General features: G+C 41.5%; 1 protein-coding gene across 3 annotated transcripts in view; it reads left to right on the forward strand.

Moving 5' to 3' along the window:
* nsmfb (NMDA receptor synaptonuclear signaling and neuronal migration factor b) overlaps window positions 1-22,643 on the forward strand; it is a 153,067-nt gene extending 130,424 nt beyond the window's left edge. For 2 of the 3 annotated variants that reach the window (XM_076730197.1, XM_076730198.1), the window contains 2 exons: window positions 3,885-3,960; window positions 18,799-22,643. In XM_076730197.1, the coding sequence (XP_076586312.1) occupies window positions 3,885-3,960; window positions 18,799-18,896 (174 nt within the window). In that variant the 3' untranslated portion in view covers window positions 18,897-22,643. Of the gene's footprint in view, window positions 1-3,884; window positions 5,222-18,798 lie in introns of those variants that run through there. The other variant, XM_076730196.1, reaches the window with a different exon arrangement.
* Window positions 22,644-22,954: the final 311 nt, after the last annotated feature.

A 22,954-nucleotide genomic window follows, 5' to 3' on the forward strand; every position in this document is an offset into this window, starting at 1 on the left:
ACCAGATGTCACTGATAGCTAGACCAGTAGGGGGTTGGACTTATGTAAATGAGATGCAATGAGCAGCACTGTGTTACCTGGCTCCCCCGGTAGGTGAGATTCTTTCAGGCTGGATTTCTCACTAAACTAGTTTGAGGAGTGCCTACATTCAAACGGCCACATCTTCTTCAAATATTTTCAGATTTCCATGTGTTAGACATCGTTGGAAAGCTTAGAAACTACACTTTCAGAATCTGTAAATAACTCAAAATGCCCCCCAGGAGATTTATTGCTGGTTTTCTCGTGGCTGGTCACATATGTGATGTGCACAAAGTGCAAGGTATTCCTTTGTGTTTTCAAGAAGGAGAATTGCTTTTTGAAGTACCATACCAAATAAGCAAAACAAAGTAAAACAAAATAAAACAAAAGTGATGATGGGCAGTTATGTGGATATTTAACTCATTCTTATGTTGACTTTTTGGTATTTTCTTTGGGACTAACTTTTTGCCATCAAGATTCAGTTTCACATGTATGGCGCTCCGATCTTAAAAATCTATCTTAAAAATAAAAACTTTTTTTCCAAAAAAAAGAAAATGTTTTCAGTACCTTACAAAGATTGGGGAATTTTCAAAAAATTGTAAATGGACAATATTTCCTGGTAGTCAGGAGGTTATCAGGAGACACCAACTTTTTTGAAACTGAGAGCTACTTCAAGAGTACTGAGTAATACGAAGGGCTTCTTGTTTGATACAAACTTCCTGAATAACAAAGTTGCATGGTTCACCTTCAATAATAATAATAATACATATTAATATATGTGAAGAGACTGTCACATGTTAATGTTAATGATTCCTCACAATTATTATTTACAATGATTTACCATGATAGGAAACAGATACATTAAACATGCAACATTATTTTTTTCTGTTAATCTCAATGTGTTTCAACATTTGAAAGTCAGTTATCACATCTCACACTATCACATTTTTTTTTTTTAGGAAATCATTAACTGTCACCTCTTCAAATCATGTCCTGTTTATACTAACCAGTACCTTTGTAACATTTTTGAACAAATTATGAACTTTGTTTCATGTTTGTACAAATTATCAGTTATGTAAGATTTTGAAAAAACATCAAATCTTTCATATTTTTAAATGAATCATATCATACTTATACTAATCACCAAATCTGAAGCATGTTTAACACATCACATCTGTCACATTTTTTGAACAAATTATTCTTCACATTTTTGTACAACATTTGATTTTAACATTGCCATGGTGTTTCACTAAAGACATCTGTTATCTCTTTCTTTGTCTGTAAATGTCTGTTAGTGAGAAGCCAGTGTTGTATATAAATGATGCAGCAATGAAGTGAAGATGATGAAGAAGTTCTCCGCTGATACTGTCTTGTTCATATATAAAAAGGTTTATAAAAGCAAGTACAGCATCTCAGATAGCATGCTATGTCTGGGTGGTTTCAGCCAGTAGAATCAACACACACATACAGCATCTCAGACATGAATTATATAGGGGAGTTGTGTTCATATAACTAACACAGAAAGGTTGAAGAAGACCTGATATGGTTATGGCAGAGCGTATAATGCAAAATAAGAGAGGGCCTAATACGGTCATGGCCTCTCAACGTTTATGTTAAAGGTTTATATTATATACGAGTGGAAAGATTCCTCAAGCCCAGGAGGTAAGAGTTTCCTGCAGAAGAGCAGATACTACACCAGGCATTGCATGCTATTCACCAGTGTACTGTAATCTGGGGTATAATTTGACACTGCAACTCTGAGTGAGTCTTGTAGATCAGGAAGGCATGTTCTGTGTTTGTTCATGATGAAGTTCATGTCAGAAAAGGCTGATTCACAGAGGTAGGTTGAACCAAAAAGGCAGGCAAATTTTATAGCTGCTGTGCATACACCTTTGTAACCAACCAAAAGTTTTGTGCACCCTGATGGGCTTTGAGGTGGAGGTCATTTTGCAATATTATAATTTCAATCTCCACCAGTCCAGCATCTAAGATGAATGTTGCACTTAGTTCCTCAGCAGTGCATGTCATGTCAAAGGATCTGAAATGAATGACACACATGGCTCAAGTTGATCAAAGTCACAAAACCTGTTCTCAAACTCTTGTCCAAGTCTGTTTATGACTACTTTTCTGCAGCTTGGTCAAAAGCCCCAGAAGCAGAAGCACAGTGTCCTCAAGCAGCAAGGCATCTTCCCCTTTGGATTGCATGAACTGATGAACTGAACTGATTTCACAGAAAAAGTGACGAAAAAAAAAAAAAAAACACTGCAAAACCTGTCCCCTACTGAGTCATCGGTTTTCGGTGTGTAGTAACAGGTCACTATATTCAGCTGACTGTTCCTTTAATATCCTCTGTTTGGCTTTGGAGCAGATGCTATTTGTGATCTTCACAATGGAAGTCTTCACATGAACAATGTCAGTTAGTTTTGCACATATCAGCTGCTGGTGAATGATGCAGTGGTAATGTAGAAATTTGGGAAAGTCTGTGTCACCTTTGCATTGTGCAATGAGGCCTGCATGTTGGCCCATCATGGTGGGAGCCCCATCTGTAGTCTCCGACACCAGCTTTTCCACCAGCTGGTACCTTTTTCTCCATGAAGAACCTCTTGTTGTAGGTTTTGTAGGCATTGTAGATGTCAATTCTCCTCATTGTCTTTAGGGGCAGTAGTGTCAGGAGTTCTTCTTTTGTGGATAAATCATCAAACACCATTTGGATAAAAATCATCAGCTCCAATGTACTGCTGCTGTCCACAGATTCATCGCACTTGATGCTAATCCACTTGCACTTCACCAGTTCCTGATCCAGCTGCTCTGTCAAGTTCCCAGACATAGCCAACACTTTTCTAGCCATCGTACTTGCCCCCCACATTGGAGAGAGCGGAGATGACATTGGGACCATTGAGACCACCTTTGAACACAGTGTTTGCAATTGTCATCATTGCTCCTTTCAAGACCTCCCCATCCGAAAGATTGTTGCTTTCTGTGACTTTTCACCGACCTTGTGGAAAAAAAAACTGCTGTTTAACCAAAGCTGCCTTTATTTCGCAGATTTTTTTTTTTTTTGCCCCTAGTGTGCTGCCAGGTGGGTAGTTAGCATGGAAGCTTTTGTGACATGTAAGTGTCTCTCCACATTGTGCTGCTTTGCCGGCACCACCACAGTCGCCCCCCAAATGAGACATACACACTTTTCTTTCACTGAAATCTTCCTCCCAATCATTGTGAAAATAGTAAGTTTTCTTTGGCTTTTGGTTTTTTATTTCTGGGGGGTAAACACCGCATCTAGCTCCACATTGTAGCTGTGCTTGTCTCACCAAATAGTGAGACGGAGGTTTGTCTTACGTGCGATATTGAACTTTGACAAGGTCAGAGTCAATGTAGACATAAAACATTTTTGTTTTTGAAATTTTATATTCAACATTGTCATTTTCAAATCTACATCATTGCAAGTGTTATTGATTCAAATTAAACGCATTATTTAGACAGAGCTCCATGGTGACCAGTGCTATTTTTAGAACATGCCCTGCAGGTGACTCACGTGGTCCCTGTGGGCGACCAGGTGCCTGCGGGCACCATGTTGGTTACACCTGATCTATATGGACCAAAAACATTAGCAGAAGTGCCATCACTTGTACTCAGCTACTCCAAGTGGCACATTGACCTTTTCACACACACTCAACTGCAGTGTTGCATGAACAGAATCAAAGTGGTGCAGAGCTTCCTCCTGCTCTCTGCATACAGTCATATCTCTGTCATCGCTGGTTTGTTTGTTTTTGTTTTAAAATGCCTGATAGCAATTGGAATGAAGTATTCACTCTCTCTAATTGTTCCTGTCTGTCTGTCTGTCTGTCTCTCTCCCTCTTTCCCTGCAGCTGATTCAGACTCTAAAGAGGCTTATGAGACCCTCCTTGGTGGAATTCAAGTCCCCACTAGAATTGTCTGCACAGGGTGAGAACACTGCACAATTCTCAAATAGTTGCAAAATCACACACGCTATATTATTGTTTTATTTTGTTTTTGTTTGGAGGTTTTTGTTTGGAGGTTTTTTGCGCTCTTAATACAGGTAACGCATTTATTCTACCTGTACAAAAGAGTTGCACACACCAGAACATGTAAAGAAAGAATACACATACAGCATTTGTAACGATATTCGGTTATCAGCCTCTCCTGTCCTCACTGTTTGTTAGTAGTAGTGTTAATTTCGTCAGACGAGACGAGACGAAAGATGTTCGTCAACGACCCTTTTTCCCATGACTAAAACGAGACGATGACAAGACAGCACCAATGTTCTAAAAACACTGACTAAAACTGTGTTAATGTGCCTTATTGTTGACGAATAAAAATGAGACTAAAATGTTTTGCATGAAATAAAAACTAAACAAAAACTCCTTCCTCGTTTTCGTCTACTACACAAGAGGAAACACAACATCCAGTCCAGCTGTCATGTGTTTGTGCCAGCAGTTCTTCTACATATGTCGCCTTGCTGCGCCCCTGTGGCTTCAACATGAAACTACATGCAAGAACACGGATGGCGCAAGAGCTGGAACCATGCTAGGGAGGAAGAAGTTACAGGACATTTGGTCCCATTTTCTATATATAAACTCAGAGAGAAAAACACAATGCCTCGTTTTGACAGTTGGGAATATGTGCGGGAAAAAATCGCTGGGAAAAATACCACCAACCTGAAAAGGCATTTAACCTTCAACCACCCAAATGTTCAGGTAAGCTAACTGGTACGCATCTGCTGGTTGATTAAGCTAGTCCTAGCAGCTAGCATCTATGCATGCAGCCACTAGCCAACACTGATAGTTTTAGTTTAACATAAGGTGAAAATCATATCTACTACACATACACTAGTTTTGTAACACATGCTCTACCAGTAACACGTCATAATTTTAGTAGATAGCATGGCAATGAAACATGTCCACACATGTAGAAAGGCGATGTGGCATCTGCGCCTTCAGTCTTATGTACAGAGTAGCGACTAGTACTATCACCCAGTGCGTTGGCTCCAAAGACAAAGTAGGCTAATCCAAAAATGAACGTACAAGGAACACTGATGATGGGCTAGACCAGAAATGTTTGTCCTGCTCTTGTGGCCTGTAACTTTATTTTTTGGCATATTTAATACACTTTTCAAATTACTCAGCCCTTATGTTTGGTCTCCCTTTGTTCATTGTTGACACACATGTAGAAACAGATAGCTAATTTCGACAGCTAGCTAACCTTTATCAGTGCCATCACAGCCATAAGGTTATGGCAAGTGATAGTTCAAGCATAGTAAATAGCACCATATTGACACTTAGCTTTTATGTATTTTTTTCTTTAAGTCACATTTCTGTGAAGATGCAACTGCCATTAAAACAATTTATTTGTATTCAAATTTAACAATTGCATGTAGAAGATGGCTCAACAGATCATATCCTAACAGGGTGTGCATATATGCAGATTGAGAACCTGCTTTAAGTTGATCATTTAGGCTTGCATTGTCACATACAAGCGCCACCTGTACAGGGGGCAGAGTGAGATGCGCTCAGTTCAGACGGCCAGTGCTCACACTAGGAAGCACAAATCCTAACTTGTAGCATACCAGAATGACGGGCAGAAACTCAGCTAAAAGCCTCTACCAAGCATTGCCACCCAAATGAAACATAATTCATACCGCAATAAATTATATGGGCATGTAACAAAAACACAAAAATAGTGTATGTCCACTTTAGAGCGTCTGCTGTGTTCACCACTTCACACAAGCCACACAAGCCTGGAATTTTATAGAAGCAGAGAGTCTGATGATCACAAAGATGTCTGCCGAAAACTCAGCGAGCTAGCAGCCAAACAGTAGCAGAAAAATATTTCACAAAATCATACAGTATGTCTTACCTCTGCTGTTTCGTGGTCAAAAGTTGAATTCCAGAACGCTGCTAATATCTGCTCCTATGACTCTGTGTTAGTTTGAGATCAACCGCGAGGGTCCTGGTTGTTTACATAAAGAAGAGGTTTCTGGAGTGGAGGGAGTGCTCACATCAAATACACTATCTGTGGGCTTAACTGCGCAGTTAGCTTCACTTCTCCGTCTCATTTACACGTGAATAGGCAGAGCACTCACAGAAGCTCACAGAGGACCCTGCTGAGCAGCCTGAGGTGTTATTTTACTGTTTTATTCGCATTTGATCCTTTTATGAGAACTAAGAACAACAGCAAGCAGAAAAAAGGCTGCAACAGAGAAGATTGTTAGTGAGCCTGAACGAGATAACGGTTCTCCACTCAAATGCGCTCAGATGAGCGCCTGTGTGAAAACATCCGTAAAACTGCTCAGGTTCATTCTTTTGGCATGTACTTTTGCACAGTTAATCATCAGATATTACTTTACTAATTCATAGATGAATTAGGCTACCATCACATGATTCAAAGGTGGTTTTCACTCAAAATAATGGGGTTTCTACTGTGTTCAAGATGAATTTACTCTGACACAGTAACATATATCTTGATTCTGACACTTCTGTAGTAATCTCACAGGTCTTAGCTTTCTTTTGAGACCAAGATTATTTATACAGCCCTTGTAGTTGTGAAGATATTCTCTATTTATTTTGGGTAGGTCATTTCAGATAGGAGGCAGACAAAATAGGCCTCGTATTGAAGAGGTCAAAATCAAATCAACCTGCAGTCTTGATTGTATGCTTGTCATCCTTATTTCTACCAACACTTGTATACTATTGTATAGCATTTTATGAGAACACATAATATTTATTCTCACCCTGGATTCCAGAGGTCGTCAAGCCAGCAGCCAAAGAGAACCCATCTGTCTCAGGTGCTTTCTTTTCTCACGTAAAGTACAAAGCAGATTCACAACAACAACGCATCAAAGAGGAGGCCATAGCAAAATGGATAGCCCGGACAGGCCACCCTCCACGGACAGTAGAGGATGAAGAATTCATCAGAATGATGGAATTAATCAATAAAAGATTGAGGGTCCTGAAAAAGACAAAAACTTCAAACCTAGTTGACCAAATGTACCTGAACGAAAAGGTCAAATTTAAAAACAGACTAGCCATGATTCGCAAAGTAAGCATTGGAATTGATATTTGGAGCAAAAAGGGACTAACAGCCTCCTTCCTTGCAGTTAGTGCCTGCTATTTCAATACACAGGACAGTAAAGCAGAACACATCCTCTTAAACCTGAAGCAAATGGTTCACCCACACACAGCTCAGTCTATAGCTGCTCATGTCGATGAGTGTTTAGCAGAATGGGCGATCCCAAAGGAAAAAGTTCTCATGATAATAACAGATAATGGAAGCAACATGGTTTCTGAATTTCGCCAAGAAGAAGAGGACACCAGTTCTGATCAGGGCAATAGCCAGGATAGTGAGGAAGAGGAAGAGGCAGAAGAAAGGTCAGTCTGTGATTTATGTATATATAGTTTTTTCACTATTGTAAATATTTGATATTGAATTCAAAAAGAATGAAATATGGATAATTAATTTCATGTAGTGAAATATGCTCCATTATAGGCTAATAGTTAATGTATGATTAATGAAAAGATTGTTGTTTTGTGTTTAATTCTAGCAGATATGGAACCGTGGAGAGGACCCCATGAGTCGTCCATACACTTCAGCTCATCGTAAACATGATCAAGAAGGAACACGCAATCAAATGTCTACTGGACAAGGCCAGTCACTTGGTGAAACAGTTTCACAAGTCATCTGTTGCCACAGAACAGTTATTGAAACAGACTGGACATGTCCTCATGAAAGACTGTTCCACCAGATGGTCCAGCACTTTTTTGATGTTGTCTCATTTACTTGTGAAGGAACACGTGATATCGGTCGCAGACAACATGGGCTGGGACTGCCTGCTTCCTAGTGAGTGGCAGAAGGTGACCGTCCTGAAGGACTTGCTTCGTCCATTTGCAGAACACACAAAAGTGCTTGAAAGTGACACAAGTTGTCTCTCTCTGGTTTTGCCTGCATTACTGGACTTGAAGAGCCACCTGTCTGACTTCTCCCGTGCTCATACGAGGAGCTACAGGGATGTAGCTACAGTGGCACAGAAGATGTTGTTAAACATGGATTCACGCTTCAGCTGTTTTCTGGATGTGTCAGCAAACAAGTTTTCTCCTCTTGCTGCAGCTGCGTGTTTTCTTGACACTAGTGAGTCAGCAGAAACTCTTATTGACAATGACAATGAGGACATACAGAATCTCCTAGGCAAAGCTGAAGAGTACATCATTCGCAGTGTACCATATCAAGAAGAGGCTGCTGATGAAGAGGACACTGGAAATGCAGAGGTTGCAGAGGCATCTATGCAAAGCTGCCTAGGTTTAGGTTTTTCAGTGCCCATGCTCATCGGCCACCAAGGGCAAGGAGCTCCAAGACCAATATGAAACAAGAGCTACAAAAGTTCAAAGAGATCCTGTCCCATTACCCAGAAGAATCAGGAATAGAGCTCTGGTCTTCTCAAAGCTCCACTACATTTCCCATGCTGAAACCTCTGGCATTAGATCCTCTGGCAATGCCAGCTTCCCAAGCCTTTGCTGAGCAGGTCTTTAGTTTAACTGGAGACCTTTCCAGTGGCCGCCACAACAGAGCAAGAGTTACATTGGAAAGAAGTGCTTTCCTGAAGCTCAATAAAGATAAGTAGAGTGTAGTAGATGGAGTAGTTCTGGAATTTCCCCTTGCGGGACAAATAAAGGAATATTGAATTGAATTAGAATAACTGTTCATGACTGATTTGTTTATAGGTGTTTTCTGTGTTTATGTTTTCACTTTAAAAACCCTTAATTTAAAGACACATTTTTTTCTCTAGACCTTCATCTCGTAATGGATTTTTCTTTTGAATGGGTCTATCCTAGTTTTTGTGATGCATTATTTCTCTTCAGAGCAAAATTGTATTTGTTATACAGTAATCTCAAGCACAGAACTGAACCCAGCATAAGATTGTAACAACCCAACTTGGTTGTATTTTATGTCTGCAGTAGGTCTATCCTTTTAAGTTTTTATTATAATTGTACGGAAGCCCTGAAAGGCAAGGTGGAGCGCTCCAATTGAGTGGTACCATAAATTACACAAACCGACATAATGCAATAAAAAGACATTCTCAGATAGATAGATAGATAGATAGATAGATAGATAGAGATTGCATCTCCACTCAATCAGAGCAAGCCACTTAGTTACCACAGTAAAAAAAACAAACAACAACAACAAAAGAAAATCGACCACGATCTGAATCTAAAATCTGTTGTCGCAAGAGTCAGTAGGCTACATGACGTGCATTAGCCCACTACTTTAAAGCATCGATTGAAAAAGACAAACACCTGATAAAAATGATTACAAATATGTTTGAGCCGCTTGCGGCTCACTTTTGCATGGCAGGTCAGTCTGGATGACGTGGCATACTGTCAGTGGCGGAACAGCTACGTGTTGTCACATGGAGCTTTCATTCATAATTCTATATAAAATTATGTGATATAAATATTTTATGGAGAAATCTCTCAGTCCCATTGTGGTTTACAGCAGATATTTATAGTTAAAGTAACTGAGAAGGTTAAACCTCTCGTTTCAGATTTTTTTTTTTTCCTCCAAAATAACTGAGCCAGTGGCCCTGAGAGGCAAGGTGAAAAAAAAAATAATTGCGAGTGTGGGTGGACACACTTCTTCCACCCTCATCCATAACACTAGAGCATGCCAGGGCTGTGTTTTGAGCCCTCTGCTCAAGGCAGAAACTGCTTCACCTCAGATACTTGAGGGAATTCTGGGTATTAATCCCCCAGCATCATACACATATACTTATTACTATTCCTATTCTTTTAAAGTATTTCTAATGCACAAAATGAAGGTAATGGCCTGGTTACATTTACTGTGGTTGTACCAAACAGGATTACATTTGACAAAGATTGATTGATGAAACAGCTCATGTGTCTCTCTTTTTTATGCATTTTACATAATGTAACCATGACCTGAAGTGCATTTTTATGTTTCAAGTCTATTATTCTCCCATTTTACGTACAGGTTGGCATTGTGGCTGCCTGCCGAAACGCTGTCATTACTTTGATTTTTTTTTTATCCTGTTTTAAGTCATACTTTACAATACACCATTTAGACCTTGGTTGTTTTAAATTTATCTTGTCATCTGGATTTAAATTTTTCGGAGTTACATACTCAGCAAATATGTGACAGCTGGACTTACAGTGAGTCGCCAAACAGCGAATGAGGACCTGCCTTATTCAATGTTTTTATCAGTTTTAATCATTTGTCATTTGTCATTTTGGGTCCCAATATTACCTAGACTGTCTGGCAAAATCCTTTTTAATGCCATTGGGATTACTTTTATCTTCTTGTTTTAATTTATTCTTGGACTGAATTAATCTGTAAGGGTTACGTGTATGTGGACTACAAACTTCAGCACTCACAGTTAAGACAGGATATCCACAACCTAAGATCAGAGCGTCAGAAAAAAGATCAACTCATCAAAACCTTTGTGTCTGTAGCTGCTTATCAGGCAAAGCATGGTGTATTTTTGCATGATCGAGTCTTGCTGGACCAGCAACCTAATCGGCTAAACGCTGTGGGCTAATATTCACCACATGGTCCAGTCTATGGTCTCACAGTCCAAGAGGAGGAGTCTGGCCTCACAGTCTCTAACCCTATGTAGGTCTTTGCCAAAGGTAAAAAAAAAAAAAAAATCTATCTAGAGTATATAGAATGAGAGTTGAAAAAATATTGTTGTATGTCTTCAATGGATTCAATTCTCACCAAACATTCATTAGCCATTCAGTGGAGAGTTAATTTCCTTGTTTATTAATTTAGGCTGGGTTATGTGTGTATTTGAAGAATCTAGTTTTGAATTCTATCTTTAATTGAAGTCCTGACTACAAATCAAGACCCTCTGACTTTCTGCTATTATCAATTCAGTAAAGTTATCAATGCCCCACCCAAATTTGGTCTTATCAATACATATCTCCCCTCTGTATCTTTCTTTTGAAATATCTGAATCAGAAATCCTTTTTTTTTATCCCCGAGGGGAAATTGTAACAGCATAGAGAATAGCACTAGCCACCACAGAATCATAGAAGATCCTGAGCATAGTCCGGCATATGTTGAAGGACCTCAGTCGCCTCACAAAATAGAGATGACTCTGGCCCTTCCTATAGAGAGCGTCAGTGTTCTTTGCCCAGTCCAGTTTGTCAATATGTACCCCCAGGTACTTGTAATCCTCCACAATGTCCACTCTGACCCCCTGGATGGAAACAGGGGTCACTGGTGCCTTGGTTCTCCTCAGGTCCACTACCAGTTCCTTAGTCCATGCCACATTTAGTTGCAGATGTTTCTGCTCACACCATGTGACAAAGTTGTCCACAGCAGCCCCATACTCATCCTCATCACCCTTACTGATACATCCAACTATCGCAGAGTCACCAGAAAACTTCTGAAGGTGGCAGGTCTCTGTGCAATAGTTGAAGTCCGTGGTGTAGAGGGTTAAGAGGAAGGGAGAGAGAACAGTCCCCTGTGGGGCCCCAGTGTTGCTGACCACTCTGTCTGACACACAGTGTTGCAGGCGCACATACTGTGGTCTGCCTGTCAGGTAGTCCACAATCCAGGATACTAGGGTGGCGTCCACCTGCATAGCTGTCAGTTTGTCACCCAGTAGAGCTGGACGAATGGTGTTAAATGCACTGGAGAAGGCAAAGAACATGACTCTCACAGTGCTCGCCGGCTTGTCCAGTTGGACGTAGACACCATTGGGCAGGTAGATGATGGCGTCCTCAACTCCAAGTCGAGGCTGATAAGCGAACTGGAAGGGGTCCAAGAGTGGCTTGACCATGGGCCGGAGTTGCTCCAGGACAAGTCTCTCCAGGGTCTTCATGATGTGGGAGATCAGTGCCACAGGTCTGTAGTCCTTGGAGGCCCTGGGCCATGAAGTCTTTGGCACAAGAACGAGGCAGGATGTCTTCCACAGCATGGGGACGACCCGGGGGACTTAGGCTCATGTCGAAGACATAGTGAAGAACTCCACACAGCTGGGGGGCACAGGCTTTGAGCACCCTGGGGCTGACACCATCAGGGCCTGGTGCCTTGTTTGAGTGGAGTCTCATCAGCTGTCTTCTCACCTGGTCAGCAGTGAAGCACACTGTGGAGGTGACACGTGGGGGAGGGGTGTCATCAGGTTGGGGAGTAAAGTCAGTTTGGCAGTGTGAGGAGGTGTGAAGAGGGGTCACACAGGAAGATTGGGGGGGGGGGGGGGGTGGAAGAAGGAGGAGAAGGAGAAGGAGGGGGGGAGTGGGGAGTGGTTGATGGTGGTCGTCCCGGACAGACAGCAGAGGAGTCAGAGGGGGGATGAGCCAGGCCTGAAGTGTCAAATCTATTAAAAAACAGATTCAGCTCATTGGCCCTGTCAACTCTGCCTTCAACTCCTGTTGTTGGTCGTTCTGAAGCCAGTGATGATCCTCATACCACTCCAGACCTCTCTCAAGTTGTTTTGCTGGAGTTTCCACTACAGCTTCCTCCTGTATTTCTCCTTAGCCTCCTTGATTTTCACCTTCAGTTCCCTCTGTATCGTTCTCACCTCCTCCCTGTTACCAGCTCTGAAAGCCCTTTTCTTCTTGTTGAGAATGACTTTGAAGTCCTTTGTCACGCACGGCTTGTTATTTGGATAACAATGGACAGTCCTGGCTGGGACAGTGGAGTCCACACAGAAAGTGATATAGTCCTTGATGCATTCTGTGAGCCCATCAATGTCCTCCCCATGCGGCTCACAGAGTGCCTGCCAGTCTGTCACCTCAAAACAGCCCTGCAGTGTCTCGTATGTCTCCTCTGACCATCTCCTCACTGTCCTTGTGGTCGTCGGCTGACTCTTGTGGAATGAGGTGCACAAGGTTGTGGTCTGACCTGCCCAGAGGGGGGAGCAGCTCCTTGGTGTTGGCATACAGCAAGTCCAGGGTTCTCTCCTCTCTTGTACTACAGCTCACATACTGAGTGAAATTGGGCAGTGTTGTTGCCATGGTGACATGGTTGAAGTCACCCTCGCGATGAATGCACTCGGGTGTTGAGTTTGCAGACAGACCACGGTGGAGTGAATGACGTCACATACCGACGTTGTTTTCGCGGGGGGGGGGGGGGGGTAAACAGCAACAATAATGGCATGTGAAAACTTCCTGGGCCCAACAGCCAACAATTCAATGTCCAGGCAACAGATACGTTCCTTGATGGTAATGTGACCAGGATTACACCATCGGTTGTTGACTAGAACGGTGAGCCCCCCTCCTTTACGCTTACCGCTCTCGGTGCAGTCCCGGTCGGCCCAAACAGTCTGAAAGCCACTGATGGAGACGTTGTCGTCGGGTATGTCCTGATGCAACCATGTCTCAGAAAAACAAATCAGACTGCACTCCCGGTACTCCCTCTGACTCCTGGCGAGTGCTGTTAGCTCATCCACCTTATTTGCCAGTGACCTCGTGTTGCCCATCATGAGAGAGGGGAGACACGGCTTATATTTCCTCTTCTCAATAAGCCTCTGTTGTCTTGACCCAGCTCTTTTCCTCCTCTGTTTCTGTCCTCCCCTGCATCCTCTGTGTGTTTTCCTCCAGATTTCAATAGGGATCTCGGATGTTCTGGCCGACAAGCCGACAAGCTGGCTGGCCTCAGTGCCATCAGCTGATCTCTGGAATAAACAATGCACTGCACATCGGTGCTGTGTCCCAGTGACAGTAGCAATTCTAAAGTGAGAAAACAAACTAGAACTCTCTCGGCCAACATGTTTGGAGAGGGCACAGCTTCAAAATGACGGTCATAAAATTGCAGGTATTAATAATAAAGAATAGAGCAAAAAAAATTGTAAAACTAAGAAAAGAAACAGGAGCTACTGCAACAGGCTGCATGCACAGTTGCCGCATGTGCACTAACACAAATATGAGTTCAAAACTAATTTTGCTTGACATTAATATTGCTACTCCCCTCCTGTGTCCAGTTCAATATGATGATGAAAGCTTGTATTCAAAGCCCACTCATTTTAATTTAGAATGCCCTATGTCTGTCAGGTGAGCTTCTTTCAAAAAACGCAAATTGTACGTTATAAGTTACAAATTTAACTGCTTGTATTCAGGGTTCTAAATTAACACCCGCCAACCCGCCAACCTGCCAAATGCGGGTTAAAATTCATATTGGCGGGTGTAAATGAAAACTTACTAGCCAATTTGGCCGGTAATGCATTAGGCAATCATGTCAGAGCCGCTCTACAGTTCTCGGTCATTTGTCCCCCTGACAGTCCGTCCTACATTTCCCATGAACACTGTCGTAATGCTACGTGATGACGTACAAGACGCCCATTGGCTGTGCGCAGGCACACTACAGTCTGTAGTGCAACCGGCGCGAGAAACCACGGAAACGCAAACACAAAGAAGAAGAAGAAGAATGAACGGCGGCGTATAAACTGTAAAAAAGGAGACTGAGCTAGCTAAAAGTAAAAAGTAAAGTTAAACTAAATGCTGCGGTGGTTGGGACAGACGTCTGGGGGCGAGAAGAGGAAGGAGGCAGGGGATGAGAATGTCGACAAAGCGTGCGAAACGAAGAAAAGAAAGTTTAACGCTAAATGGCTGACAGGTCATGAATGGCTTGTGTTTGATCACGAAAATGCCGTCATGTTTTGTAAGGATTGCCGCATGTACTCGAAAGAAAAAAACAAGACGAATAATTTTGTGGTGGGGACTAATAATTTTAAAGTCGAGGCAGTAAAGGACCATGAGTGCCCGAAGTCATCAGGAGAGCCTAAGGAGTTTGCAATACTGACTGCTGTACTATTTGTGTTTTCTAGTTGTACATACATAATTCAATTTATTACCAATGCAATTTTTTGCAAGTGTTTAAGTCATGGCTGTTACTTATATATATTTCTTATTAAAGAAGGAAAGCAGAAACACTTTAAGTTGAAAGGAAAAATACATTTTATTAGGAATGTAATGATACTAAATACTTACTGAAAAAATGTCTTCTATAAAATAATTAATATGACAGCATTTTTTGTTTGTATAAATTAAATGTTTGCACTTTCTGAGTATATTTTGTTTCATGTGTTGTACTTTCTGTGCATTTTTCATGCCAACAATGTAAATAAAATGATCAAATGTATTCAGTGGCACTCATAATCTCTTATTTTCACCGGGAAAAAATTTGGCTAGTGGAAATTCTGATTGGCTGGTAACTTTAGAAGGTCACCAGCCACATTGGCTGGTGATCAAAAAAGTTAATTTAGAACCCTGCTTGTATTTAGAGTCCGATTGGAGAATCGATACAGGTATTAAACCAAGTGCATCAAAGGCAACACCCTAGAGGCTACAGAAACAGCAGCAAAAAATGCCCTTGAATGGGCCAGAACAAAGTATGAACAATAATAATTGAAGAATTCACTTCCCTTTGTGGGGTCTTCATTTTGACCCTAATTAACCCTGGATGGCAACTCATTTGGTAACACGCCTTTGTCCATATTGATTTCTATTTGGATGTGTGGCTAAGGAACAACCACTAACCATTATGTTCTTAGTCATAGCACGGAACATGCTATTTTAATGTGCAGTAACTATTAACAGTCTGACATCCCATGACTGAAAATCATGTCCTCAGACAAAAATCATTCTCTCTTCTGTCATCAGAAGTCAGCAATTTAAAATACTTACAAAGTCACTTACAGTCACACTTGGTCCTAGCACCTAAAACCCTTTTCTGCTCCTTACCTGCTGCCATTGTCTCGCTCATCTGCACACCTGTTTCACCAGCACCCTTCACCACACAGCCATGCTCACCTGCCCTATCACTTGAGCACACACCTGACACTCATCACCAATCAGTGCTTAAGCGGCTCTCCCACTCTCACCCATTGCCAAATTGTTCTTGGCCTTCATGCAAGACTCTCCAGCAATTATCTTTGGACTGCCTTCTCGGTATCGACCCTGCCTGCCTCTGACTTTGTCCGCTCTCCTGCTCACTGGTAATTACCTTAGCCTTCTGTACCTGACTACATTTTTTGCCTTGCCCTTCCTGGATCTGTTACTGAGTGGGTCTGCCAATTGTTTGGCAAACAATTGTTTGCCTTGTCAAACAATCCCTGAAACTGTTGCTCGCTCCAGGTGAAGCATCAAGCCAGCCTCACCTAAGACTCTAAAAGACTTCCATATTCAGGTAGCACTGCTGTTGGGTCCTAACCTTATCTGTTAAAGTACGGTCTGGCCAGTCATGGACCCAGTGCAATCCGCATCTCCTCAGAGCCACTTTGAGAGGATTGAGGATGCCCTCCAGTAACACAAGGCGACGATGACATCCGCTGCAGCTCTAGTCAGGAAGGTCACCGTCTCCCATGAGCAGGGGTTTGGGGCATTTGCTGCACAGATCCAACAGATGGCCGGTGGTCGCACCAAGCCAGAGTGTCCGGGTTCATCTCCTGTCCATTTGCCACCCATCATTCCACCTCCTCCTATTAGCAAACCTTGAGTGGGCACCCCTGAACTCTACACTGGAGATCTGCAACATCTTTCTGACCAACTGCTCCATACTCTTTGCTCTGCAGCCCTACAATTTCAACCCCGAGCAAGCCAAGGCAGCCTTCGCCATTAATCATCTGACTGGAAGAGCTTGTCTATGGGGAACCCCCAAGTAGATAAGGACATGCCAGCCTGTGGGTAGTTCCAGTCTTTTGCAGTGGAGCTCCGTAAGGTTTTCAGTCTGGGGCGCATGGAGCCGCCACAACCTGGGGCCTTCTGGACCTGCACCAGGGGGAACAATCTTTTCCAAGAAAGCTGTAGTTTAAACCAAAGTTAACATTAGGTTTAAAACTGACTCTGACTCCTTGACTATCATCACTAGATCCCCCCAAGGCTCTGTGCTTTCTCTTCTGCTCTTCTCTCAGTACACCAACAGCTGCACCTCCATCAAGTTCCTGAAGTTTGTGGATGACACCACCATCATTGGAATAGTCCATGGTAAGGATGAATTCACCTACATGTGGGAGATTGATCATCTGGTGATCTGATGCAGACAGAACAACTTGCAGCTCAACGCTCTACTCCCCAATCGAGATTGGACTGATTCTGCTGGGCACTATTATCCCACAGGACCTCAAGTGGACCTCACCAAGAAAACCCTGCAGAGAATCTATTTTTTGCAGCAGCTGAAGTTTAACCTACCAACGACAATAATGATGCACTTCAAAACTGCCATCTTCACCTCCTCCATCTCCATCTGCTATGCTGCTGCCAGTGCCAAGGACAAGGGCAGACTGCAGCATACCACTCGGTCCCCCAAGAGGGTGCCTTGCAATTTGCCATCCCCCATGACCTATACTCACGGAGGGATGTGCCCACAACTCTGAGGCAGATTGTGGCTGAATGCTCCTGCCCTGGGCAAAAACCCTGTGGTTAATCAGGACCAAAACCTCTCACCATCAGAACAGGTCCTTCCAATCTGCTGCTGACCTCAATAGGACCAGAGACCAATCATCCAACCATCAGCCAAGAAAATCCACAAGGCTTGGGGCTTAGCAGGAAAATGGTCATTACACATGAACAAATCGTCCAGTCATCATAAATCTGGGTAAATTTTGTGTGGGAATAGGCTTACTGAAGCCACAAATACCAAATGTGGTCCCCGAAACCCAGTGGACAGAATTTCACCAGTTTGCTTTATATTTTTGCACTCTCTATGTTTGTTGTTATGCACAATGTTACGACTCAACTCGCTCGGGAGAAAGGAAGTAGCAAAAAACAACCAGATGGAAATGATTGAAATTAGTTATTTATTTAAATCCAAGTGTTTTAAATTGTTTTAGAACAAAAAGGCAAAAGGCCAAGACAAAGAAAAGAGCGAGTGGGTGCTTTTCAAACAAATGAAATGAAAACCAAAAGAGAACTCTCCAAAAATGAGAGCTTTGCTTAACCACACAAAATAGAAATAAAACCCTCTTAAATGAGGCCTACAGTAAAAGGTGAAAAACGAGAATCCAAATACAGAATGAAATAGCACCCCTAAGCCTAGTGAGGCTAACAATCAGTATATCTAGTGTGTGCAAAAAATCAGTCAATGTCTAAACTAGCTCCATTCGAGTCAGCTACCACAAAAAGGACAAATCTACTACAGACAATGATTCTCTACGTGCACGACGGACTGGTCATGAGAAATGCCAGCCCCAGACTGCCAGGCTAAGACCACTCTTGTAGCCGGCAGGAAATAACAGCTTGCAGGGGGTTGGGCACCGGCTGGCTTGGAAGAGGAGCCCTGTTTCCACACCCCTTCACCTGCAACCACTCACACACATACCAGGCACAAGAACACACACACAAACACCCCCAAGAACGGTGGCAGGCGTAACACACAACATTCAGTTCCTTGTATGTGAAAAACTACTTGCAAATAAATCTGACTCTGATTCTGAAAATTGTCCAAACTGCATAACATTTCCTGTTGGACAAATGAATGACCTCCTAAAATCAGCAAGTATGTCCTTCATTTTGAAAATACCAAGGCCATATATCTGCAAGTGATGATGCCATGACAGAAAATCATTGACTACAGCTCCATGACCCAGATCATGGTCCTGCCTCAATCACATTGGTGTCAGCAAATATGATGACTTGTGACAGAAATGCCATTAAGAACTGGTAATGCCCAAAAGTGCATCTAGAATAATAATAGTGAGTAGAGTATGATATAATATGCCAGAATCATTGGAGATGATACCAGATGAGGTTCTATTGGCAGTGTACAATTTTGTAATCTTAACACCTTCTTTGTGTTTTCTTCTGGCCACAGGCAAAGAGATGATCGAGATGTACTTTGACTTTCGTCTGTTCCGCCTGTGGAAAAGCCGCCAGCACTCGAAGCTGCTGGACTACGATGACCTCTTGTGACTTTGCCCACCTCCTTGTCAGCCAATTATCTCACGTCTGACCCTACTGTATGGTGACAGGGCATTTGGTTAAGCGCCTCTGACATGCTCTTCAGACAGCTCTGTGACGGAGCTGAAGAAGCAGCGCGCTTGAGAAGATAGGGTGGTCCTGGAAATTCATCCAGCATGTACTTTTTTCCTCTCTCATCCATTTTCACTTTCTGCCTATCTCAAAATAGAGAAAGAGAGAGACAAGAAAAAGGAGAAATGAGGGACTCACCACCCTTCCCTAAATGTGTCAGAAGAGGCTAACTAGAGTTAGATTCCGGAGTTCAGTGAGAAAGAGAAGAATGACCGCAGAGAACAGAAATAACTGCTCCTTTCTAAGGTTAGAGGGTGATATAAGGATGCGTTTCTTTGTGAAGTGGTATTCACAATGGGGTTGGAGCTTATTTGTAATTAAACAAGTGCTTACTGGACAGAATAGATTTATAGCATCTCTCCCTATGCTGTCATGTGAAAATCTAGACATTTAATTAGTCTTATTAAAAAATTGAACTGTCTATTTAACACAACATTTTAAACTGCAAATAACTGTATTAGTATTTTGTACAGACTGTTATTTTAACTCAGGTTAAATCCTTTGCTTGATACTAAATGTTGGCAACATACTGTAGATCAGAATCTAAGGCCTTCATACTCCGCACAGTCACCTTCAGTGGAACAATATGACAATCAGTAATGTCATATCTTAACGTGTGTGAAGAGTGGAAGTTTTCTTTTCATAGTCCTTAAAGTCAACTGACAGTTGTATCCATACATGTCTCATAATATTGCACATTTACAACACTAGCGACTATGTCTTGAATTGTTGCTTAGTGGGTGCTGATCCTTTTTAATTTATATTGCATGCATGTGTCCATAGATTACTTGCATTTTGTCACTCTGTTATTGCAGGTGGAGACAATGAAACCAGACTCTTTACACCATGGCAGTGACTTTATTTTAAGTGGACAAAAATACATACTGATAACATACACACTGTACATTAAATTTACTTCAACATTTACTGATAGTTTTTCCTATTTAAGACTTATGTCTAACTTGAATCACTCAAAGTAGCAGCTGAGTGGTAGAGGCGATACTTTTTTTTGAGTTTTTTTTGTTTTTCTACTCATCTCCAAATTTTTTGTTTGTTGTTGATTCTGTGTTTATATAGTCTTACAACCATTGCACTTGCATAATCATTCCAGGGAATATCATGATATCAAGGTCTGTCTTAAAACAGAGTCCTTGTCATACCAATTTCTGGCATTAATATCCATTTTGAAAACATCAGGATATTGTAACTAGTTGAACTGACATACAACTGACTTACAAATTGTCTTAACATTAAAAAATTTAAAAGGGGCTCTCCAGCTATTTAATGTTGCACTTCCATTATGTAAGGAGGCTTGTAGGAGACAGATTGGAAAAAGAATCCAAAAAAATGTCCCATGATGTGTGATGTGACTGGATAGTATGTTTTTACCATTTTAGTCTTTTACCTTTGGAGAAACACATGCTGAAAAACCATGCTGACATCATCAGGCACCATGACATCATCAGGGATATTTTCGCCATGAACTGATCTTTATGTACATTAAATAGCTTTAAAGCTCCCCCTTGAAACTTCACCAGGCAGATGTCTTTAAAAGTTTTACATGCTGTCCTCCATTATACCACATTTGGCTATTGGGCTATTGTAACCCATTTTACAACAAAGGCCAGCGATAACCGTATTCTGCATATTCGGCTTAACCTGTATTTATTACGAAGGAATTAATTTTTTAAAGCAAGGCCTTACCAAATTGTACTGTATAGATAAAAGATTACTCATACTAATTGTAAACAACATAAAGGGGTGGGCAACCTTCTTCCTATCAAGGGCAATTTTAATATTTTTAACATCATTCAAGGGCCATACTCATTTATCAAACAAATATATCACACTAACTTCTAATGCAATGGTTGGACTTGCTTCTCTTTGGCAAGGCGCTTGATGTCAGAAGGTAGTGATGATGATGATGATGATGATGATGATGATGATGATGATGATGCTACTTGCAGCTACTTCTTCAGGTGTGGGTCAGTCAGTGTTGAGCAGAACTGAGTCTTTGCAAGAGTCAATTTTGAAAAGAACTGCTCACAGTAGTAGGTTGTCCCAAATAGAAATGCAAACCTCAGTGCATGTCTCATCACAAAGGGAAAATGCTCAGGATGTACCTCATACAGTCTCAAGCAGAAGGGGATTTTAATGTTACAGGTTATCAGACACATCAGGTGGTTCCACATTAAATCAGGTAACTAATATGTTCAGTTCCATTTGTTTACTTTTCATGTCTTGAAGCCTCTCGCCAAGTGGACTTTTGCACACTCGCCAGCATATTCAGATGTCATAGCAGGCTTTTGTTCTTACAGAGAAGGAAAGTACACATTGTTACATCTTTCCAATTACACTTGCCACAGCTAATTTCCCTTCATGAAATTTCCTATTTTAATGCAGAGAGCTGAGAAGCTCTATGGAACCTTGGAGCTTAAGGTTCAACTCTTGTATGTAATGTCCACCATGAATGCTAATGAACTGAGACAAGCTTGCAGGATCAGGATTGGGGGATTGAGATTCCAACTTCTCACTACTGATCTTAATGCATTCTGCAAAGTTTAGTTGTTTGAAAGTGGCTGATTAGGCTTTTGGACTGAAGTCCTTTAAGTAGATAAAGGACAAATGAGATATTTTTTATTTTCCTCAGCAGCATTGATAATGTCCGTTGCAACATCTGGTTCCTGTTATAAAAGTAGGCTGATGTTTTTTTCTGTATTTAATTTATTTATGTATTACTGTAAATTATGATGATATGTCTATGCTAGTGTTGTATAAGAACATTCAAACTGTATTGGTATGACACAAAGTAGCATGTATCACAAGATCACTGTCAAATTAATTGGAATAATTTAATATAATTACTGTAAACAACTAAGACCATTTTGGTATAGAATATGCCAGACAAGACAAAAATTCTGGTGACACCGCTGCCATGTGCTCAGCTTGTTATGGTATATTAACAGATCCCAATAGCACAGGTTTTAGCATCTTAAAAATAGTTCCATCCTCCTGGTTTGTGCATAAAAGCAAACCAATGTAAAGGGACAACTGGGCCTTTATTTCTAATTTCCTTTGTTTTATAAGTATAATTTATCATATTGTACAAAGAAACCTTCTGTTTGAGCTCAAACTCAACACTTCTTTCACTGCTGCTTATTTATTACTCTTATTAAAAGAAACACGTTTTTCATATACTTATTATTTCCAGTGGCATCCACCTTGCTATGTTTTTGATCTTGCTTAAACTACCATCAGTGACACTCAACACTTCCTGCACTTTGGAAACACACATATATTATGCTGAATTTATCATGTGAACTAGTACAGATAATTCTGTCCCTCCTCAATTTTTCAACCAGTGTTTATTTGTCTGACTATGCAGTCGGCTATTATTTGAGACTCAGCAATTATTTGAATTCTTATTAACACTTTGAGGTTCCCTCTCTCTTTTTGCTCATGTATTGTAGCCCAGAAGCTTGAAGCAACATTATATCCTGACTGCTTTAGATTTATAATGTTAGTGTGATGGCCTTTGCTGTCTTGTGCGCTAAACTATCTCTGTGTGAAGGTTGCATCTGACCTAGTTTGTAGCTGTAATTTGCTTCATTAACAACGTTACTGATTCTCCAAACCTTTCTTCTGTAGCAATATACTGTGTATGAATATTTCTATATGATTATTTAAGTTTGTATAGCCCTAACAGCAAGATCCCAAGATACTTAAACTCCTCCACTTGGGGTAGGAACTCTCCCCCAACCTGGAGGGAGCAAACCACCTTTTTCCAGTCGAGAACCATGGCCTCGGACTTGGAGGTGCTGACTCTCATCCCGGCTGCTTCACACTCAGCTGCGTACCACCCCAGTGCATGCTGAAGGTCCTGGCTCGAGGGAGCCAACAAGACAACATCATCTAGAAAAAGCAGAGACGAAATCTGC

This window comes from Chaetodon auriga, chromosome 5, assembly GCF_051107435.1.
Source record: "Chaetodon auriga isolate fChaAug3 chromosome 5, fChaAug3.hap1, whole genome shotgun sequence".
NCBI classification, from domain to species: domain Eukaryota; kingdom Metazoa; phylum Chordata; class Actinopteri; order Chaetodontiformes; family Chaetodontidae; genus Chaetodon; species Chaetodon auriga.